Here is a 20,844-nt window from a genome sequence, read left to right as displayed (position 1 = left end):
TTTTCTATGCACCGGGAGACCATATCTACTAAATGTATTAGAACAGTGTATGAAATAAAATGCCTTAGTCGTAAGGCTTTGAAATGCAGGAAAACACTGTTTACGTTTACTAGTTAATTATAAAGGATTCAACTCTGCAACAGCCAAATGGGAGAGATGCATAGGACAAGGTACTGGGGGAAGGGGCATAGAGCTTCCATGCCCTCCCAGCACCTCAGTGCTTTGCCAAACTCGAAGCTCCCTGAACCCCATCGCTTAGGGGTTTTCATGGAGGTTTCATTACATAGGCACAACTGATTAAATCATTAGCCACTAGTGATTGAACTCAGTGGACTTCCAGGGAGGTCAAAGTTTGGTCTTCTTGGTGACCAGGCCCCATCCTGAAGCTATTTAGCACCCCCCACCACCAAGAATCACCTCATTAGCTTAAACCCTGATAGGACTAAAAGGATCTTGTTATGAATAATAAAAGTGCTCCCATTTCTGGGAAATTCCAAGAGTTTTAGGAACTGTGGACCAGGGACAAAGATCAAATATATGATACACAGAGGGTGCCAAAAAAATGTGTACACATTTTAAGAAAGGAAAACTGTATTAAAATTGTGATGTTCAACATATACCGGTAACAAAATATGAATACGAGTCATATTTGACTTCTGCAATTACCGAGGTTCTCAGAGTGGTTACCATCAGGGTCTAGACACTTCTGATTACGGCAAACTACTGCTTGAGCAACGTTGACCAAAGTGTCCACTTGTATACATTTTTTTGGCACCCCCAGTATATTGCTAATGCAGTACAAAATCCTGCTTAAATATATTTTGAAAGAAAATTAAACATAGGTCACCTAGAACTTCGAAGTCATGTGATAATCCAAGTCCCATGTATTTAATTGTGCCTTCTTCACAATTAAGTCTTCACAAGTCTTATTGGAATAACAAAGAACGTTAGAAGCACAGAGAACATACTGTAAACCTGGGGAATGCCAGAAACTGGGGGCACATACTAAGAGCTTTGTTCTTTCTACAAGATACAGTGTTAGAGAGACTTCATTGGATGTCCATTTATCAATTCTCAATCTTAAAAAAAAATAACCCAAAATGTTGGTTAATGCCCCCCCACCCGTCTACCAACCTCCCATCAAAACCATAAACTAAAAGCTGCAAGTATTGGGAGCAAAGGAGCCAAACATTAGAAGCAAACGTAGATCTTGACTCAACTTCTCAGCCTCCTTTGTGGGATCTCTTCTACTCAGTTCAGTGGGATGTTGGTTTTCCTCAGGAATCCATGGCTTCAAGTACTATTTAGTGACAACAACCAAATGTAAATTTCCAATCCAGTCACCTCTGCCACTACCCCCTACCCTGTTATGCACATTAAAATGTAACAACCTTTATATCAGAAAGGGGCAAAGACTTACAAATCTTTCTTCCTTTTATCCCTTTTTTTCCTTTTCTCCTTTTCCCCTTCTCTAGTATAGGTTTGCTGATGAGTCAAATGGCATTAAGTGTGCTTTAATCCTTACTTCTGTCCTTCAGCGTTTCAAAGCATTTTAGCCTTTCATGATAAAAGGCTCCCTTTGATCAGCAACCTTTTGGCTAACATTCCTTACCATTTTAGGTTGAATTCTCTTACCCGCCCCTGATTCCAGGCGATGGACACGACAGTCACACTTTACCTGAAGAATGGAAGTATTTGCCCTTCCTTGCCTTACCAGATGGAGCTCACAACTACCAGGAAGGTATGTAAACAGACAGTGGAGCAATTAGTGTCATTTTTTTTTTACTTTGCCAAGACATCTTCGATTCTAAGTACTTTGATCAATGAAAAGCCTTTGGCCTATTGTGACTATTTGTGAAATATTTAAGTGCTTGTTTGGAGATGACCATTCATGCGCTAGAGGATCTCCAGCAGCGTGCCAGGCTTATCTTGACTTATCTTGGTTGGTGAACCTTCGCCAGTCTTGCCAGGACGCCGACCAAAGTAAGTGATTATTATCCAGAGATTAGGACGTTTGCTTCTGGTAGCACCTCCTGCATTTCTGTAATACTTCAGAGTCCTGTCAGGCAAACTACGTAAAGGGCTTACCTGCACCAGCCACAGATTGATTGAGGCTCTACCTGCAAACTCCAGTGCCCACCTGGAAGCAGCTGGGATTGCTTGTCCACCCCCGGAGCCATTGTCATCACAGAGCTCTAGGAGCCCATTTGTCGGCTGTAGAGCATGTGAGCGCACTCAGAGAAGACAGGGCTGTGAAGTCACTACAGAACCTCCCGCCCACCTAGACAAGGGCTTGGACTGGCTTAATGAAGGATTCCATTCTATCACGTGTTAGAGCTCTACCAAAACACCAGTTTGAGCTTGGTTTGATCACCTGTTTTACTAATATTTGCTAATTTTTGATGACATGAAGCAAACGTTACTGTGCAGGTTAACAACATTTAAATATACTGTTTTAACCTAGCAAATGTTTTTTTTCCTAACTTTTTTATTATAAAAGCTTTTAAACGTAAGAAAAGTTGAAAGAATGGTGTTGTGAATATTCTACAAATGTTCTTTATATTTGTGTATGTGTAGTTTTGCCTGGACTATTTGAAAGTCAGTGGAAAACATCATGACACTTTACTTCTTATTACTTCAGCATGCGTCCCCTAAGAAGGTTATTCCCGGGGTAATTTACAATATCATTATCACAGCTAAGAGATTGTTCAGTAATTCCCTAATACCGTCTAATATCCAGTCTATGTTCACATTTCCCCGTGATCCCAGGAATTTCTTGGATCTATTCAAGATTCATGTATTTATTGCCTTTGGTTTTTATGATTCTCTGCTTTCTTTTAATCTGGTATAATCCTATATAGGTGAAGTATTTTCTGAGATAAGTGATCATAGTCTGAATTTGACTTGTTATAATTCAGCCTTTTGTGTTGAGTGTACACTGTTGGTCCGTGAGAGGCATTGTAACAAACCAGTGGTTGTGATGTGTTCCCTGTTACATTATCGTTTTTGTTTTAATGACTGCATTATAATAACTTCAAATGTCATTTATTAATAAGAGTAACTCATTCTGGTATTTACATTTTTCTGTGTATCTCTTAGATACTGTGTTTTTTCACTTGCCACCCAGAAATGGAAATGGAGCCACAGTATATGGTATCTCTTGCTATCGACAAATTGAAGCTAAGGTACGATAGTTACAACGAACAACAAAAACCACTCAAAAATTCTTTTTTATGTGTTGACCACTTAAAATGTAAAACATGAGGAAATACATAATCTTTTGTGTGTATGTGGCACCTGTGATATTATTTAAAATTTTTATAAACAGTTTAGCTGTTTGCCCAATAGTACCAATTTATTCAAATGAATTTTTGTAAGTTGATATTGGTGATTATAATTATATCTGTATCATAATATTTTGTACATTGTTTTTAAATAGTGGTACCTAGATTATCCATTTGTCTTCAAAATACTGTATTTAAATTTTATGGTGTCCTTGAATTTTCTATTTCTAGTGTTTGGTATATAACTTAGAAAAATAGAGTGGTAACAGGTGCTTTTTGTTTTTTGGTGTTTTTTTTAAGCAGCATTTTAGAAGTAGTGCATAGTACCCCCGAAAAGACCCGGAATTATATTATATTATATCATATTATATTATATCATATTATGTAAGACCGGGCCTTATATTATAGTAAAATAAGACCGGGTGTTATATTAATTTTTGCTCCAAAAGACGCATTAGAGCTGATGGTCCAGCTAGGTCTTATTTTCTGGGAAACATGGTACTTCCAGTAGCTTCAAACTACTCACAAGTTATCTTAATTATAACTAAGATTTTGATCATTCTTGAACTACCTGCCAGTTTAACACCTGTAATATAATAGCTCTAATTAATAAATTCGAATAAATAAAATGAGTAGCTCCCCTGTCATGATTTGGTTCTGAGCAGCACTGTTTTGTTTTATTTTGTTTGTGGTGGAGATACTCTGTATGGTTGCTTTCTGCATTTGTTTTCTTCATACACTGTTACCCTTACATGCTTTTATATGAGATGAATTGAGCTGCTGCCCTTCTTGAAAATCCATTCCTTTTATTACCTCTTATTCCCTACAGGTTATGTGAGCACTGGTAAAAGGAGTTCTCGAAAGCTGTTGTCGCTAACAGCGGTTCTCATGCCCTGCATCGCCTTTAAATGGCATTCATACTGCCCGTCTCCCTCCCCCCGGGTCTGACCCACACCTGAGTGTATTGGGATTGCCCATTTCCCCCAAGTTTTTCTAGCCTCCTCTGATAACCAGACAGACAAGCCAGATATCAGAGGGACCGAGAGCCTACCATGTTTCTTCAAAAATAAGACCGGGTCTTATATTAAGGTTTGCTCCAAAAGACGCATGTTCAGGGGATGTCATCCTGGAAAATCATGCTGCGGCTTCTTTACTGGGGAAACATGGTAGGAGAAAGACTTTAATTCCTTTTGAACAAGGTGAGATCTGATGAATGAATCCAGTCAAGGCAAAGAGGTAGAAAACAGATGGAGGAAAGGCTCTGCTCTTGACTTAATTTAATGACTAGTCGTCAGTCATCAGTCAGTTGAAGACACTGAGGCCCGTTGGTCCTAAAGACAGCTCGAAGGAGATGTCAGGTAATACACTGGAAGGGGCGCAGTCATACTTCCTTAACTGAAGCTGATCAAATCAAGACTTGTTTCTATTAGCAGAGAACTGTAGAAATCTCACATGGTCAGCTACAGAATCACGGAGGCATGAGTTACGGCTCAGGGCTGGGCTACAATACAGCTCTGCCAGGATAGACTCCAGGTAGCATAGAACAACCACCTTAATTTAACAATTGCTGACAGTTCTTCATCTCTGGAGAAACAAGCCGTTTTGTCACCTCTTACACTATTTCCTCACCAGAAGCAATGGTCTCTGAAAGCAGAGCCAAGGTGGTTGCTGTGTATTATGAGTGTGACAACTCACACATTCTCCATCAGACTGTCAATTCCTCCATAGTAGAGATTGTCTCTGGCTGTTCTATTCCACTGCCTCCCAGATTCCAGCACACAGTGCCCTGGCCGACTGACACTTATTCATTCAATAAGTATGTTCTGAGCTTGTCAGTAAATACTTTTTGAATTTAATTAACTAAACGCAAGAAATATTTTCTGTCTAAGTGCTATATTTATGTTGAAAAAGAATGATTTGTAAATATTTCTAATACTGCCTATTTGTTTGTAATAGGCATTGAAAGTACGGCAAGCAGACGTCACCAGAGAGACTGTTCAGAAAAGTGTCTGTGTTCTAAGCAAGCTGGTAAGAGACCACATAACACATTCATGCATTTGTTAAACATTCATGGCAGAATTATTTGAGGGTAAGGCATTATCAGAATAAGGAGAGATTTATGAAAACAATATATTAAAATTCACCGATGGCTCATTATTTATGCTTTCGCAGCTCCTTTTTCTCTTTGCCTTCCAGCAGTTTTACTCTCATTTGCTCCTCTACTCAAAACTAGATAAGAGGAAGGACATGTAATAGATAGGTTTTGAGAAAGGAGGTTGACACTTGACCAAAATGAGGTAGTTCATAAATTTCATTTATCCATTTTTGGGTTTGTTTTCAAGACTTCGGATAAATAATATTTTACTGAAATTCAAAATATTGTGATTATATTCAGATTTTATTGATGATAATAGAAGAAGTGCATGACTTGACTCTTTTACATTGAAAAAATTACGAAAGCCTTAACTTGATCTTTAGAAACTTAAAATGTCCTAGGGAAGGAAGTGACATAATCAAGTGTACTATCATAATACTTTAAAGTTGTTTCTTCTACAAATAAGTTGATCAGATGCAAGCATATAGTCATTTTAACTTTATTTTAAAAAAGAAATATATAACATTTCTTATTTTTCATAGCTCTCTTCATTAAATCATTTGTGATGTTCCATTTTTATTACTAATAAGATAATAACACCTTTACCAGTAATACCAAATGCCTAATTCTACATGTAGTATATAGTACTCCAAATCCCCTTGTGGGGAAAAACCCAGATATCCAGCATATTAAGTACCATAGATCTATATGATTAGTGAATACAAATGTTTCTGCAGTTAACCTAAACCAAAATTCAGACTTTCATTAGCCTAGTCACCAAATATATTTAGGTTTTAATGATTTCTTCTGCAAGTGTCAAATTTCATATATCCAGAGACAAGTTAAACATAGTTTGCTTAATATAAGTCGAGTTTTGCAAAATAGGATTTATTTGGCTTTTATTACAAAGCTTAAAAAAAATATACAAAATCCTAAATAATAATAATTTAATACTGCTGGCCTTAATAATAAGATTTTGAGGATCAGGATATTTCTTCCAAGATAGTAATTTTAAACATAGGGCGAGAATAGTCTTTTAGAAAAGGCAGGGTTACAAAGGACCCCAATATTAGAAAATTGGTAGATTGCTAATCTGATCCCTGTTCAGTTTCTAGAAGGGTAACCTGAAAAATATATATCAGTGAGTTACTTTTTTTATACTGGGCCAGATGACCAAAGAAAAGAAAGCATAGGAGTCCTAGATATTAAAGCCAATACAACATGTTGGAAGGTTTACTGAGGAAAAACAATTCTGCTTTTTAGAGTAAACAAGTAAATCTCAACAATAATAAATGCTGTATATCGAGTGCCTGTATGTCAGGTATGAATTCTGTACCAGACACTTTTTAGATATAATTGTCATTATAATCCTCATGATAGCAGTGAGATAGAAGTATTTACTGTTCTCATTTGACAAACACATTTCAGAGAAAAACTGTCTGAACTTTCATAGACATGTAACTACTAAGTGATAAAATTAGGGTGAACATTCAGTTTTACCTGGATTTATCATAGGGAATAGGGAAAGCTAGCTCACACAAAAAGGTTTGGTGGTTCATAGTGCATTGTAGTCTATTCAAATATACTGATTTTGTACATAGATGGTAATAATGATATATGAACAGGAATATTGGGGAAAAAAATAATCCCAGTATTGCTTGCTTTAACTAATTAGAATATACTGGGGGTGCCAAAAAATGTAGATACATTTTAAGAGATGTTATCTATGCTTAAGCAATAGTTTGCCATAATCAGAAGTATCTGGACACTGATGGTTACCACTTCGAGCACCTCTTGTAATTTCAGAAGTCAAACGTGACTTGTATTCATCTTTTGTTATCAGTATATATTGAGTATTACAATTTTAATAGTTTTTTTCCTTTCTTAAAATGTGTATACCCTCTTAAAATGTGGCGCCCTCTGTATATACGGCATTGGTCTCTGCATATTAAAAACAACATAGAAATCAGAAAACATCTATAAAAGAAGACTAAGAATAAAAGGATGGAAATGGTAGAAGAGGGTCTTAAAAAGGAAAAATAAGAACTAAGTAATAACTTTGTTCAAGTATACAAAAGAATATTATGATAGAGGGCACAGAATGATTGTTCAAAGCCTCCATGGAGGACAAAAAAGGGAAATGAACTTAAGTTTGATTATGAATGTTGAACTAGATCTAAGAACCAACTGCTATAAGGATTAAATGTCTCCACAAGCCAGTAGGACAATGTGCAGAATTAGAATAGGTTTTAAATTGTGATAATCACAGCTAATGTTTAGGTGCTTTCTGTGTGCTGGATACTCTAAGTGCTTTTCTCTGTGCCATTTCATTCTGAAAACAACTCTGCAAGACGTCCTTTGTTTTCATACACCCATGTTCACATCAGCAAGCAGGTGTGTATGAAAGGAGAGGTAAAGTGCCCAGAGTCATGCAGCTGAGTGATGGAAAAGACCCAGGTCTGTGCCCGCCTCTCAGCCACTTACTCTGTGTGTGCCAGGCACTTTTCAGCTGCAGCCAGAGAGCTAGAACAAGTGACTTAATGGCTTTCAGCTGTGGATAATAAGATACTAAAGTTGAGTTACTTTTTTCTTCCTGTTCTCTTCCAGTTAAAAGAGGTTGTGGGGTATTTGTTACTATTATCAAACTAATGGTAATTTCTCTTTTTTCTTTAAGCCTCTCTATGGCTTACTTCAAGCAAAACTCCAACTCATTACACATGCTTATTTTGAAGAGAAGGATTTTTCCCAAATTTCCATTCTAAAGGTAATTTTATACCCCTCTATAGATGTGTTTGGCTGATGACAGATTCATGAAACAAGTAAATCTCATCAGTAATGCGGTGAAAGATAATTATTTATGAGCTTAAGAAAGACATTCTTTGAAAATAACATCAAAGAGCCAGGGATCTGCCCAAAATGTACAGTTCGTACTTTATTACATTTAACCAAACTGTCTTTTATTAGGAAATAATGACTGCAAATGACTATAACTAACATAAACGTTTCTATTAATAGATAAGAGCCTTTTTGCTATGGCATGGCTTGTCTAAATTTGCTTATCTTCTTAATACACTGCACACTATGTTTACATATCAGGCTTCTGGTTCCTAACACTCATAGCAAAAAAAAAAAAAAAACCAGAAAAACTACATGGCTGTTTTACTGCAGATGGATAACATGTTTTTCTCAAGGCTGCCATGAATGTATAAAACAGGAATCTCTCCTGGACTCTAGTGAGAGTAGGACAGCTAGATATTTAGCAAGAAGTAGAGGGAATTTATCCCAGGAATCCATACCACCATGTGAGTGCATCAAGGACCAAAATGTAGAAGAGACGGATGGAGTGCTGACAACTGGCAAGGTTTCAGAGAGACCTGGATTGTTTCTAAATTTAGGGCCTGGCAAGACAAACTGCCTCAATTAGAACCATTTTTTTCCTGATCATCATATTCAATGTCTACAATGATAGTAAAATATCTAAACTGAATCTATATTTTATAGGAGCTTTATGAACATATGAATAGTTCCCTGGGAGGAACTTCATTAGAAGGATCCCAAGTATATCTTGGTAAGTAGCTTTTATACAACTCCAAAGAAATGCCCTCATTTCTTTTTGTTTGGCACACAGAATTGCATGTAACGCTTTATGAGCAGAATTACATTTCTACATGGGATCAAATTTTTCATCATTTGATCCTGCTGCTTTCTTAAATATCCTATTAGCCAGTATTTATGTTGACAAAGGTTATAACATACTGTGCCAGTAGTAGTCACAGTTATTACGGTGTAAGGCAATTCTGCTTTTCAGAGTGATAACGGAAGTTTTGTTTTTTCCTTACGCTAACAGTTCCCTCGTAACAGAGAGGGAGAGCAAGAGAGAGATCTGCTTAACTCTTTTCTAGTCTAAGATTTTTCAAGTTTGGGGTTCTGTTGAATTTATATTATTTTGACAATCCAAAAAACCCCTTGGTGTCCAGGTACACAATACATATCCTTTTCATGATTAAAACAAAGTTTTAATCCCATGGTGGCTTATGCTGACTCAGTTCCGATTTTAGCATGAATTAGGCAAGCTGATAGCCCGCTTTTGCAATCCTGTGTGCGACCTAAACTGGTTACAGCCTCCTACGCTGAGGACATATGTTTCTCTAAATTATTTTCTCTTGTCCTATGGCTAATGATCAGAGAAGACTGTGATTCAGAAATAATAGCCTAAGGAGTGCAGTGACCAAAAACCACATTTAAATGATTGACTGCCACTCCAGTATAAGCTTCGTAATTTCTAAGTTTGTATAATTTGTAAGATGTTTGTAAAATAGGGAGGTGTCAGAGCTGCATTGTCCAAAGCAGTAGCCACTAGTCACATATAATCACTTACATTTAGATTTGAATTAATAAAAATTAAACAAAATTTAAAAGTTAGTTTGTCAGTCACACTTGCCACATTTCGAGTGTTCAGTGGGCACATGGCTACTGTATTGGACAGCACAGATTTAGGATGTTTCCATCACAGAAAATTTTACTGGACAATGCTGTCTTTGACTATTAATTGTAATTTGATAAATTCTGAGTACATGTGTACATAATCAAATACTACATAAATATTTTAATATTTGCATATTCCTGCTTTTTTTACCTGCTTTTCCTTTGAGGGGGGAAAAACTTTCTTGGACAAAAATAGTAGGTTGTACTTACAGATTAGCTTTTTCGTTACCATTGTAGGTCTGTCTCCTCGAGATCTTGTGCTTCATTTTCAACACAAGGTATGAAACCTTATTTAATTTATGATGTCCTAAAGTTGTGTTCCTTTAACTGGGCACATTCCGTGTGCAGCGTGGTCAAATGCAGATTATGGTGTAACCATGTTTTAGTTCTTCTAAGAGCTCTCAGAAGGAAGATCCAGAGTCAAAAGTGTTGGTAGTGCTTGTGTGGTAGAAATTTCTTAAAGATTACAAATACCGCTTGTTTATTTTTGTGCAGGATAGGATACTTTTTTCTGTTGACTTTGTAATTTCAGGTATCCTGAAATTAAGAGTGGAAAGAAACATGTTGTGATCTTGCAGAATATTTTATGTGCTGCTCTGTGAGTGGAACATTTTCCAGTAAAATATTTATACTTATGCCTTCTCATCTTTATTACTAAAGCATATGCATTCATCATTCATTTAATAAGCAGTAAACTGAGTATCTGCTATGCGCATGCTCTGGACATATTCAGAAATAAATGAATAGTTCCTGCCCTTTAAGGAGCTTGGCGATATTTCAAACAAAAATGGCACAACTCCTTCCAAAAAGCACATTTTGTTAGAGAGTTAAGTGGTTCTCACATTTTTTAGAGGACACAGATAATATATAATTTCTCAGTACACGTTCATAATTTTCAGTGTATTTTTAAAGCAGTTATTTAATATTATTGATTAAATGATATATGGATATGTTTGAAGGGGGGAAAGGCAAATAAATAGGCTTGTGTTTCTTGTTTTAATATAATTTTCCTTTTTTTTTCTACAGGTCTTAATTCTGTTTAAACTAATTCTTCTTGAAAAAAAGGTGAGATTTGAAGTGATGCAATATTTAACATTGACATTTCATAAATACTATATAAAATTAAAGCTAATGATACACTATAAATTAATTTTTTTGCCTATCAAATTGTGGTGAGCTGAAGCACACATTCTTGTTCACTGTCATAGAAGTAAATATTCATGCAATCTTTCTGGGGGCGGTTTGACAGCATTCAGTTATCAGAATGGTTTTGATATAGGTAACAGAAAATGCAATTTAAACTGATTTAAATAATAAGGAAATGTATTGGCTCACTTCAGACTTCAGGATTGGTTGACTGAATGGTTCAACAGTATAATTAAGAACCTAGATTTTGTTCCATCTCTTTGCTTTACTGTCCGTAGCCTGGCTTTGTCCTAAGCCTGGTTTCCCTCATAGTGTAGGATAGCTGTCAACAGTAGCTGTTCTCAGTTATAACTGGTGGCAGAGACAGTACCTCTTCCCAAACCATTTAATAAGAATTTTTCTCTTCAATTTGTTTGGGGCCTCTGAGGCCATGTGCATACCTGGAACCAGTAATTGTTGCCAAAGAAATGCCTGTACTGATTGGTTTACACTTGGGTTCTAGGCCACTCCCCTAGTACATAGGGATGGGACTGCCATGATTTTAGACCAAAGATTTGTATCGGGGATTTTAGACCAAGGGTCTGCTAACTAGGCCCCTGGACCAAATTTGGCCCACCGAGCTATTTTTGTAAATAAAGTTTTATTGTAACATGGTTACACCCATTCATCCACTTATTATTTATGACTACTTTTGCACTACAGTGGCAGAGTTGAGTAGTGTAACAGAAACCACAAGCCAGCAAAGGAAAAATACTTAACTATCTGACCCTTTTTAGAAAAAGTTTACTGACCTCTGGTTTAGACTAATAAAGAGGCATTTTTGTATCTGGGGCCAGTTTTATGTACCATATTACTGTGCTTGGTGGAATATGGTTGGAATGGATATTGAAGAGTCAACCATTCACAATATCCAGTATGACTCATTACCTTAAAAATATTTATTCCTTTGGCTCAGAAATTCTCCCCTTTGAGATTCATTTTCCAGAATTAATCTGAGTTGGACACAAAGCTCTGTCTAAGAGATTCTATCACAGAATCATTTTTAATAATGAATTATCAGTGAATAAGTAATGATTTATCTTGTATATTGTATATACTTCCAAACAACAAAGAAGATTTTGAGATGTTTAGTTGTTGGAAAGATGTGTCATGACATATTAAGTGAAAAAGTTTGTCCAACTACATATCAAGCCCATGATCCCAACTTTATAAATAAATATATATTTATCGAAAAGAGACCGGAAGGGAAAGACATTAATAGGTTGGTGAGAACATAAATTATAGTTTTAAGAAGGAAATACTTTTCTGTATTCTAGTTTTCCGTAATGAACATGTATTCCTTCTTCTAACAAGAAAATAAATTAAAAACAAAAAAGAATGAATCTAACATATACTAGTGCACTGGTCAACCTTTTAAAAAAAAGTTTTTGATGTAAAATACACATAACATAATCTACCATCTTCATCATTTTTAAGTGTACAGTTTAGTGATGTCAAGTACATTCACACTGTTGTGCTGCCATCACCATCCATCCACAAAACTGTCTGCACTGTGCAAAGCTAAAACTCTGTACCCGTTGAACAATAACTCCCCATTCTCCCTCTCCCCAGCTCCTGGCAACCACCCTTTTACTTACTGTCTTTATGACTTTGGCTACTCTAGGTTCCTCATATAAGTGGAATCATACTGTATTTGTCTTTTTGTGACTGGCTTATTTCACTTGGTTCATCCATGTTGTGGCATATGTCAGAATTTACTTCCTTTTCAAGCCTGAATTATATTCCATGGTTTGTACATACCATATTTTGCTTACCCATGCATTTGTCGATGGACACTTGGGTTGCTCCCACCTTTCTGCTCATGAATAATGCTGCTATGAACATGGGTGTATATATATCTCTTCAAGACCCTGCTTTCAGTTCTTTTGCATATATACCCAGAAGTGGTACTGCTGGGTCATATGGTAATTCCATTTAAACATTTTTGAAGAACCCCATGTTGTTTTCCATGGTGGCTGCACCACTTTACCATCCCACCAACAGTGCACAAGGGTTCCGATTTCTCCACATCTTCATCAACACTTATTATTTTCTGGATCTTGATAGTAGCCGTCCTAATAGATGAGGCAGTGTTTCCTGGTTTTGGTTTGCATTTTCCTAATGATTGGTAATATTTGAGCACCTTTTCATGTGCTTGTTGGCTATTTATATATTTTTCTTGGAGAAATTTCTGTTCAGGTCTTTTGCCTATTTTTTAATCAGGCTGTTTGGTGTTTTTTTTGTTGTCGAGTGTACATTTCAAATTGTTTTATTGAAACCCACAATAAAAAATGTTTTACATTGCAACCTGGAACACACAGGGATATTCATGTCTGAAACGAAAGTTTTCCAAAGAATACTTTAATCTAGGTACATGCAGTGGCATTTATGATCAAGTAAACTTTATCTAATGTGGCAAATCACAGTTACATTCTTTTTATATTGATTTGATAAAATAAGGACATCCTTTTATGCAATACTTGGGTTCTCTGTACTTGCAAGCTACTCCTTAAATAAGACTAATGTACAAGGAGACAGACGATGGGTGCCGTGCTGTTAGCAGTTTAGTGTCACTAAATGAGTCAATTGTTTAAAAAGGGGGGGAAAAAACTCACCTAAGCTTGCTTGTTTTTTCAACTAATATAATTATTGCCCATGGTAGTTTTAGTGCAGTATCTAACTGAATTCTGATTTTTGTCTCAATTTTTATTATGAAAAATGTCAAACATAGAAAACTTTTGCCACTTTTGCATTATATTGCTTTATACTATATAGGTTCACGTTTTCCCCCCTGAATCATAATTTTAAAGCAATTTGTAGATAAACATAGTACTTCATCCCTAAATACTTTAGCATATATTTCTTAAGAATAAGGATATATTCCTATATAGCCAGAATACCATTTTCACATTTAAGAAGCTTAACATGATACAATAAGTGATTTCTAGCATACAGTCCGTTTAAAAGTTTCCCCAGATGTCATAATGATGCTCTATAAGCTGGTGTTTTTCAATCTGGGAACCAAGGATCATGTATTGCATTGTGAGCTTTCTTTTACTCTGAAACTAGTCTACCACCTCACTCTTTTTTTGTTTATTTTTGTTTTTCATGACATTGACTTTTTTTTTTTGTTTTAAGAGTACAGAGTAGTTGCATTATAAAGTTAGATTTGTCTGACTGTTTCCTTGTGGCTAGTTTCAGATTTAACTTTTTTGGCAAGAATACTATTGAGGTGGTGGTACGTCCTCAGGGCATCACATCAGGAGGCCCAAAACTGTTTGTACTGTTATTGGTGATGTGAAGTTTGATCATTTGATTAATGTGGTGGTTGCCAGATTTCTTCATATTAAGGTACTTGTTTTTTCCCTTTGCAATTAATAGGTAATCTGTGGGGTGATAAATTTGAATGTATATGAATATCGTGTTGCCTAACAATCTTTCATAATAGTTTTAGCATCCATTGGTAATTTTTACCTGAATCACAGTGGATGTTTGGTGGTTTTCTAATTCTGCTATTAATTCTATACTTATTAGCTGTTATTCTTCTGTAAAAAAGAGATTCCCCTCTCTTTCCACCTGCTTTTTTTTTTTTTTTCCTAAGTATCATTGTGGACTCAGGTTTTCTAATTTGATTTTGATTGAATCCATTTCAGGTTCTCTTTTATATTTCTCCAGTGAATAAATTGGTGGGTGCCCTGATGACCGTGTTATCCCTTTTTCCAGGTAAGAAGGTAGTAGTATCTACTCTTTCTTTTGTTTAGCTTTTGTAGCAAAACTTACAATGATAAAAAGTTTTCGAGGATAAACTCATTAGGGTTAACATTTCTATTTTAATATGACATTTTCATTTTGGCAATTGGTTTCTTTTATCTGAGATTTTTCTTGTGTGTTTTTTTTAATTATTATTATTAGAATGTGTACAAGCATAGTTTATTCAAATTTTTAAGGAGAGTTCTATTTAGAACAGAATATACAACTCTTATTTTCTTTCACCTTATTATAAGCCAAGCTGTTGTTCTCCAATGTTTTATGTTTTAGGCATGATTGAGCACGGTCTCAGTGACTGTTCTCAGTACAGACCCCGAAAGAGTATGTCTGACGATGCTGGGCTTCAAGAAAGTAATCCCCCTGCACGTGATTTTGCTTCTGTGTCTACCCCCAACTTTCCAAACACCAACTCGGAAACTGTCAAGAAAATTATGACAGGAAACCGTGACGGAGACACTGCCATCAAAACTGAAGGACCTTTGTTCCAAGTACAAGATGACAGCAACAAAGGACAGGAACTTGGTGATGCCAATCAATATTTGAAACCTCCTTCTCGTCCATCTCCAGAGTCTTCAGAAAGTGACTGGGAGACCTTGGATCCTAGTATTTTAGAGGATCTCACCTTGAAAGAAAGGGAGCAGGGGGGGCCAGAACAGACAAACTCATTTCCAAAGGAGTCGGTGCCCTCAGAGAGTCCTCCGATTACTGTACAACCTCAAGCTCACGTGGGCCAGGCGGTCCTGGTACCAGGGTTGATTTCCGGTTTGGAAGAGGACCAGTATGGCATGCCCTTGGCCATCTTCACAAAGGTAAACTTCATGTCCTTTCTGAGGCCCTTAAAGAATCTGACACAATCCTTTCAGAATTTAACTTTGAGCGCTGAACACATTTTCAGGCCTGAAGAGTTTCCTTGAAAACTAAAATACATACCAAATGGATAGTGCTGTGGCATTTGTGACCATAAAGCTATAGGGAATTAATTCAGAGGCGTTTGATTGGGAAAAGTTTGCAAGCTTAGTAGATAAGAGGTTAGCCATCACTGAATTGGGTCTGTTTTTAATCATTCAGGTTTACCTTTGAAAAAAAAATGAATTGAGAAAGTCCAGACAGTCTTGATTACACTTAATGAATATATATTAAAATATTCCAATTCCAAAGCTATGACTTTATGAGGAAAAAATGCTTAGATGGCTAACTAAAATATTAGTACATCTCGTACATATAATATAGTGCTTTGGTTAACTTGCCCTAAAAAATTTCTAAATCTTTTTATGAAAAACCATTGAAAATGTATTTGTAATTTTTTAAATAACTTAAACATAACATAGGAAATCAAATTGAATCTTTGGTTCAGGATCTTATGTCCTAGGATTTCATTTCTTAATGTCAGTAATACATTAAGATTATAGAAGCTATGTTATTTGGAATTTTTGTTTTTTTCATCCTATTCAGGAAAAGCTACTTTTATTTATTTATTTTTGCCATTCTAAATTATGTTTCAAAAATGGAGCAGAAAAAAAGAAATTCCATTTAATTCCTTAGTCAACAGTATTTATTGCCTTCCTTTGTGCCAGTGGCACTGTACTAGGCTCTAAATTCTTGCATCATGATCTTACAATGAAAGACAGCTATATCTCTGCAAATTATCTTAATTGGTTTCATGACTGAACTAATGCTGGGGTTTAAACTGGGGTTTAGGAATGTGAGATAAATCACAGCTGTCAAACGACTGGGTATAGTTAATAGCCACGAACTGTGGGTCTTCTGAACTCACATGTGGGTGTCATGACTGCCTGTGCTTTTACCTTGCAGCTTTACCCACCCATTTCGTATTTCTATCATTGTGGAGCTATCGAGAGGGAGATTAACTGCGGAGGGATTTGTCTGTGAGGTTGCTGATTTAAACAAAGCATTGTAAACATACATTGTATGTGCTGTCAGTTAACCATGTTTGACTGCATATTCTATTTATGTGCATTATACCAGTACTGCATATATGATGGGTTAACCACCATCATTATGATAAATGAAACATTTTTCTTTTTGGTTTTATGTTTTGTTACATACTGATTAAAATCAAATTTGTTGTTTAATCACATTTTTAAATACAAGTGCTGATTCTTTCATGTCAGTAACTTTGGAATATGAACTATTCCTAAACGTGAATGGTCTTTGGGCTCTTTTTCTCTTGAAGATCTTAAAACGCTTGTGCAGAGGGAATTAGGTTAGCAAACATCTCGAAAAGTAATTTCAAAAATAACCAGAGAGAAGCATGGATGCCTAGAGAATATTGCTGAAGTAGGATATCGAGCTTTGAAGAGAATATAATAATAAGCTGACCGGTCTCCTGACTCAGCATATGAATAAATGGAAACAAATTTCTACATAATAAAACAATTATGTCTGGAAGAGAATCCTCAGCTTTCCTGTCTCTCTGGTATTTGAAATTGCCTAAAAACGATACCTTTCACATCAGTCTTAGGTATTAGGCTTACTATGTAAATGCTGCAGACAGCAGATTTTAAAATATGCTTGAACCTTTCCTGAAAGCTGATTTAGGAAGTGTAAAGAAGAAACTGGGGTACCGAGGGAGGAGATGGTACTGGAGGCAACTTTCAGGGTTTCTGAAGCAGTTCTGACAACTTTGATTCCCACAACAGCGCATAGGAATTCCCATTGCTCCGTGTTTTCATCCACACTTGATATTGTCAGACTCATATTTAGCCAATCTGACGGTATCTTGTAGCTCTAAGTTTGCCTATTTTTCAGTAACCACTGTTAAGGTTAAACATCTCTTCCAGTTCTTATTAACCATTTGGATTTCCCTTTGTGTAGAGTTAGTTCAAAGCTTCTAGAGTGCCTCACTTGTTGTCACTGATTTGTGAGACTTTATATATTCTAGGTACCTTTTCTATTTATGAATTTCTTATTTTATGGCTACTACTTTGGGGGTCTTATTTAAGAAATCCTCCCCTACCTTAAGGCCAGAAAAATAATCCTCTAAATTATCTTTTAAAACTTTATGGTTTTGACTTTCACATTTTGTTTGTTTTTTAAGTACCTGGAATTGATTTTTGTGTATGATTGAGGAAAGGAGTTAGTTTTTGGACTCTGTCGTTGTTCCATTGGTGTGTTTGTCTATCCCCTGGGCAGTCCCACATTGTGTTAATTACCTTGCACCTCATGTCAGGCAGAGAAAAGTCTTCCCCTCTTGTTATTATTCGTTAGGAGTTTCTTAGCCTTTTGCATTTCCACAGGAATTTCAGGATCAACTTATGTTCTCACTCACACAGGTTGTGATTTTGATAGGGATTACCTTCAAATTCTAGATAAATTTTGGAGAGAACTGACATCCATATAAGATGGAGGCTTTCAATTAATGAACATGCTTATCGTCCCTGAACAGAGGTGAGATGAGACAATGACATTTGGTCCTGATCGTATTGTGGCCCTTTCTTTCCAAGTCGCAAGAGAGAAGGCATACTATGCTTTCGCAGACCAGCTCACAGTAGTTCTGCCAGATTTACCAAGCTGAGGTGTGGGTTTTTTTAAATTTGTTTATTAATTGTGGTTAAAAAAAACAAACATATAACAGAGTTTACCCTCTTTACCATTTTTTAGTGTATAGTTTGGTAGTTTTAATTTTTATATATATTGTTATGCTACAGATCTCCAGAATGTCTTCATCTTGCAAAACTGAAACTCTATAACCATTAAATGACAACTCCCCATTCTCTCCTCATCCCAACCCCTGGCAACCACTATTCTTTCTGTTTCTATGAATTTGACTACTTCAAATACCTTATAGAAGTGGAATCATACAGAATTGATCTTTTTGTGATTGGTCTATTTCACTTAACATAATGTCCTCAAGGTTTATCCTTGTAGTAGCGTATGACAGGGTTTCCTTCCTTGTATGTATTTGCCACACTTCCGTTATCCCTTCATCCTTCAGTGGTCCTTTGGGTTGCTCCCACGGTTTGGCTGTTGTGAATAATGCTGCTGTGAACATGGGTTTACAGATATCTCCTCACTTTTCTTTTTACCATTATATATTGCAGCTCCAAATTTGGAAGTTAACGTACCCTAGAAAAATGGAAAGTGGGGTATAAAAGGTATGAAAGGACCCTTGCCCTTGCCACTCTACGTTAAGGCCTTTTAAGAGATTTAGGTTAAACTGATCATTAAAACTAATGATGACAAAATTTTAAGGCTATTTTGAACTGCTGGTTTAAATAACTTTATAAATATGTAATACTTTCACATGGTTCAGTGTATTCAAATGGTTCCAAAGCGTCTGTAATAAAAAGTCTCCTTCATTCATTCCCCTGGGACTCATTTATCCTCTCCAGTGGCAACCAACATGATCAATGTCTTTTGTTTCCATCTGGGAGTATTTTATGCATAAATAAATGCTTAGATATTTTTCCCCTTACTTTTTACACAAATGGTAGCAAGCTAAACCTGTTTTTATTCCCCTTATTCTTTTTTACAAAATATTCCTTGGAGATGAACTTCACTCTTTATCGCTGGAGGGTTTGTATAGATGAATTGTATAGATGAACGTGTATGGGGTTCCCTGCTCACGAATAGTTAGGATTCCAGGCTTTTGCTATAATAAACAATGATGTAATAAATACCTTTTTACAAACCTCACACATGAGCAGGTGTATCTGTAGGATAAATTACAAGAAGTGGAATGCTGGGTCAAAGAGTATGTCTATGTATAACTTTTTAAGAAAAGCAGTTTTTCACACTGTTAAAAAGCTTTGAACTATTGATTTTTAAAAACACTTCTGAGTATTCATGATTTTGTAGACGTAGACAAGATTCCATTGTTGACAATAAACTAACAGGATCAGTTAGGAATGTAATACTGTGAGCAATTAAATTATCTTATTGCTATTTTGTAATGAAATCTTTTGTAATAATTGGCGGTTCTGAGAATGCCTTTGTCAGGGATTCTCAATTCTATTGGGGAAGTGGATATCCTGGGGTCTACGTCAAGTGTGAAAGTGCATTCAATATTGTAATACTAATGTTTAGAAACAGGTACTTGGGGACAAAATAAAGCGTTAACTGGGAGCCTTAACCAGCTGTTTTGACTGCGTGATTCTGAATGAGTGGCGTCTTTTCAGCCTTTAGTCACAAGAGGGCGTGATTGAGACGCACTGCACTGAGAAGCTCTTACGCACAGACATGGATTTCTTTTTGCTGCTTCTGTTAGCGTTTTATTGAGCAAAGGAAGACATTGTCAAGAATAAGAATAAAACCAAGTTGCTAGGCCTATATTCCAACTTTTGGAAGTCTCTCCCATGTTAAATGTTTAAACAACCACCTGTTAGGTACAAGGTACCATGTTTCCCCGAAAATAAGACCTAACCGGAAAATAACCCCGGGCATGATTTTTCAGGGTGACATCCCCTGAGCATAAGCCCTAATGTGTCTTTTGGAGCAAAACTTAATATAAGACTGGTCTTATTTTCAGGGAAACATGGTACAGGGTACATCCTAGATGCAATGAAGAAGATGAAGTAACAAAAGGGAGAGATCCTGCCCTCAGAGACTCACCTCATGGTGTAAACAAGACATCCAGATGACAAGAGTTCAGTGCTTTGTACAAAGTGATGAAATGTCATAGACCTGGAGATTGAAAACAAGTGCAGGTGTTCAGCACCCTCCTGGCTTCATAGACAGGTTGTGCCCCTTGTGAAAAACCTGTCTTCATTCAGAAGCTTTCAGCAGCAATTCCATTTCCTCCTTCGGTGCATCGTTCCAGCATTAACACCTTTATTCAGAAACACACTGCCTTTTGTACACGTAACTGCCTGCTGTGGTTTGGCAATTCAACTCTAATGGTGTTATCAAATACAATTCTAATGGAAATTTATTAAATATGCTACTGCCGCTGTCATTTTTACTTTAAACACTTAGGAACAGATACCTTGAAGTATTTCTTTTGCGTGATTTTTAACAAGAGGACAATAAAAACAAATGCTGTGCATTCCTTTGTGTTTCTCATAATAG

The 20,844-nt window shown here is 36.2% G+C and overlaps 1 protein-coding gene across 1 annotated transcript in view; it reads left to right on the top strand.

The window, feature by feature from the left end:
- Positions 1-20,844, top strand: part of AVL9 (AVL9 cell migration associated) — a 40,312-nt gene that overhangs the window by 5,576 nt on the left and 13,892 nt on the right. Inside the window, exons 2-10 of the mRNA XM_033088320.1 lie at positions 1,621-1,741; positions 3,100-3,185; positions 5,241-5,312; positions 8,054-8,143; positions 8,881-8,947; positions 10,102-10,142; positions 10,891-10,929; positions 14,703-14,772; positions 15,088-15,626. Coding sequence (XP_032944211.1) covers positions 1,621-1,741; positions 3,100-3,185; positions 5,241-5,312; positions 8,054-8,143; positions 8,881-8,947; positions 10,102-10,142; positions 10,891-10,929; positions 14,703-14,772; positions 15,088-15,626 — 1,125 coding nt within the window. The remainder of the gene's footprint in view (positions 1-1,620; positions 1,742-3,099; positions 3,186-5,240; positions 5,313-8,053; positions 8,144-8,880; positions 8,948-10,101; positions 10,143-10,890; positions 10,930-14,702; positions 14,773-15,087; positions 15,627-20,844) is intronic.

The sequence above is a fragment of the Rhinolophus ferrumequinum genome, chromosome 20 (genome assembly GCF_004115265.2).
Source record: "Rhinolophus ferrumequinum isolate MPI-CBG mRhiFer1 chromosome 20, mRhiFer1_v1.p, whole genome shotgun sequence".
In the NCBI taxonomy this organism is placed as follows: Eukaryota; Metazoa; Chordata; class Mammalia; order Chiroptera; family Rhinolophidae; genus Rhinolophus; species Rhinolophus ferrumequinum.
The sequence above is the reverse complement of the archived record's forward strand: the minus strand, read 5'-3'. Positions and strand labels throughout refer to the sequence as shown.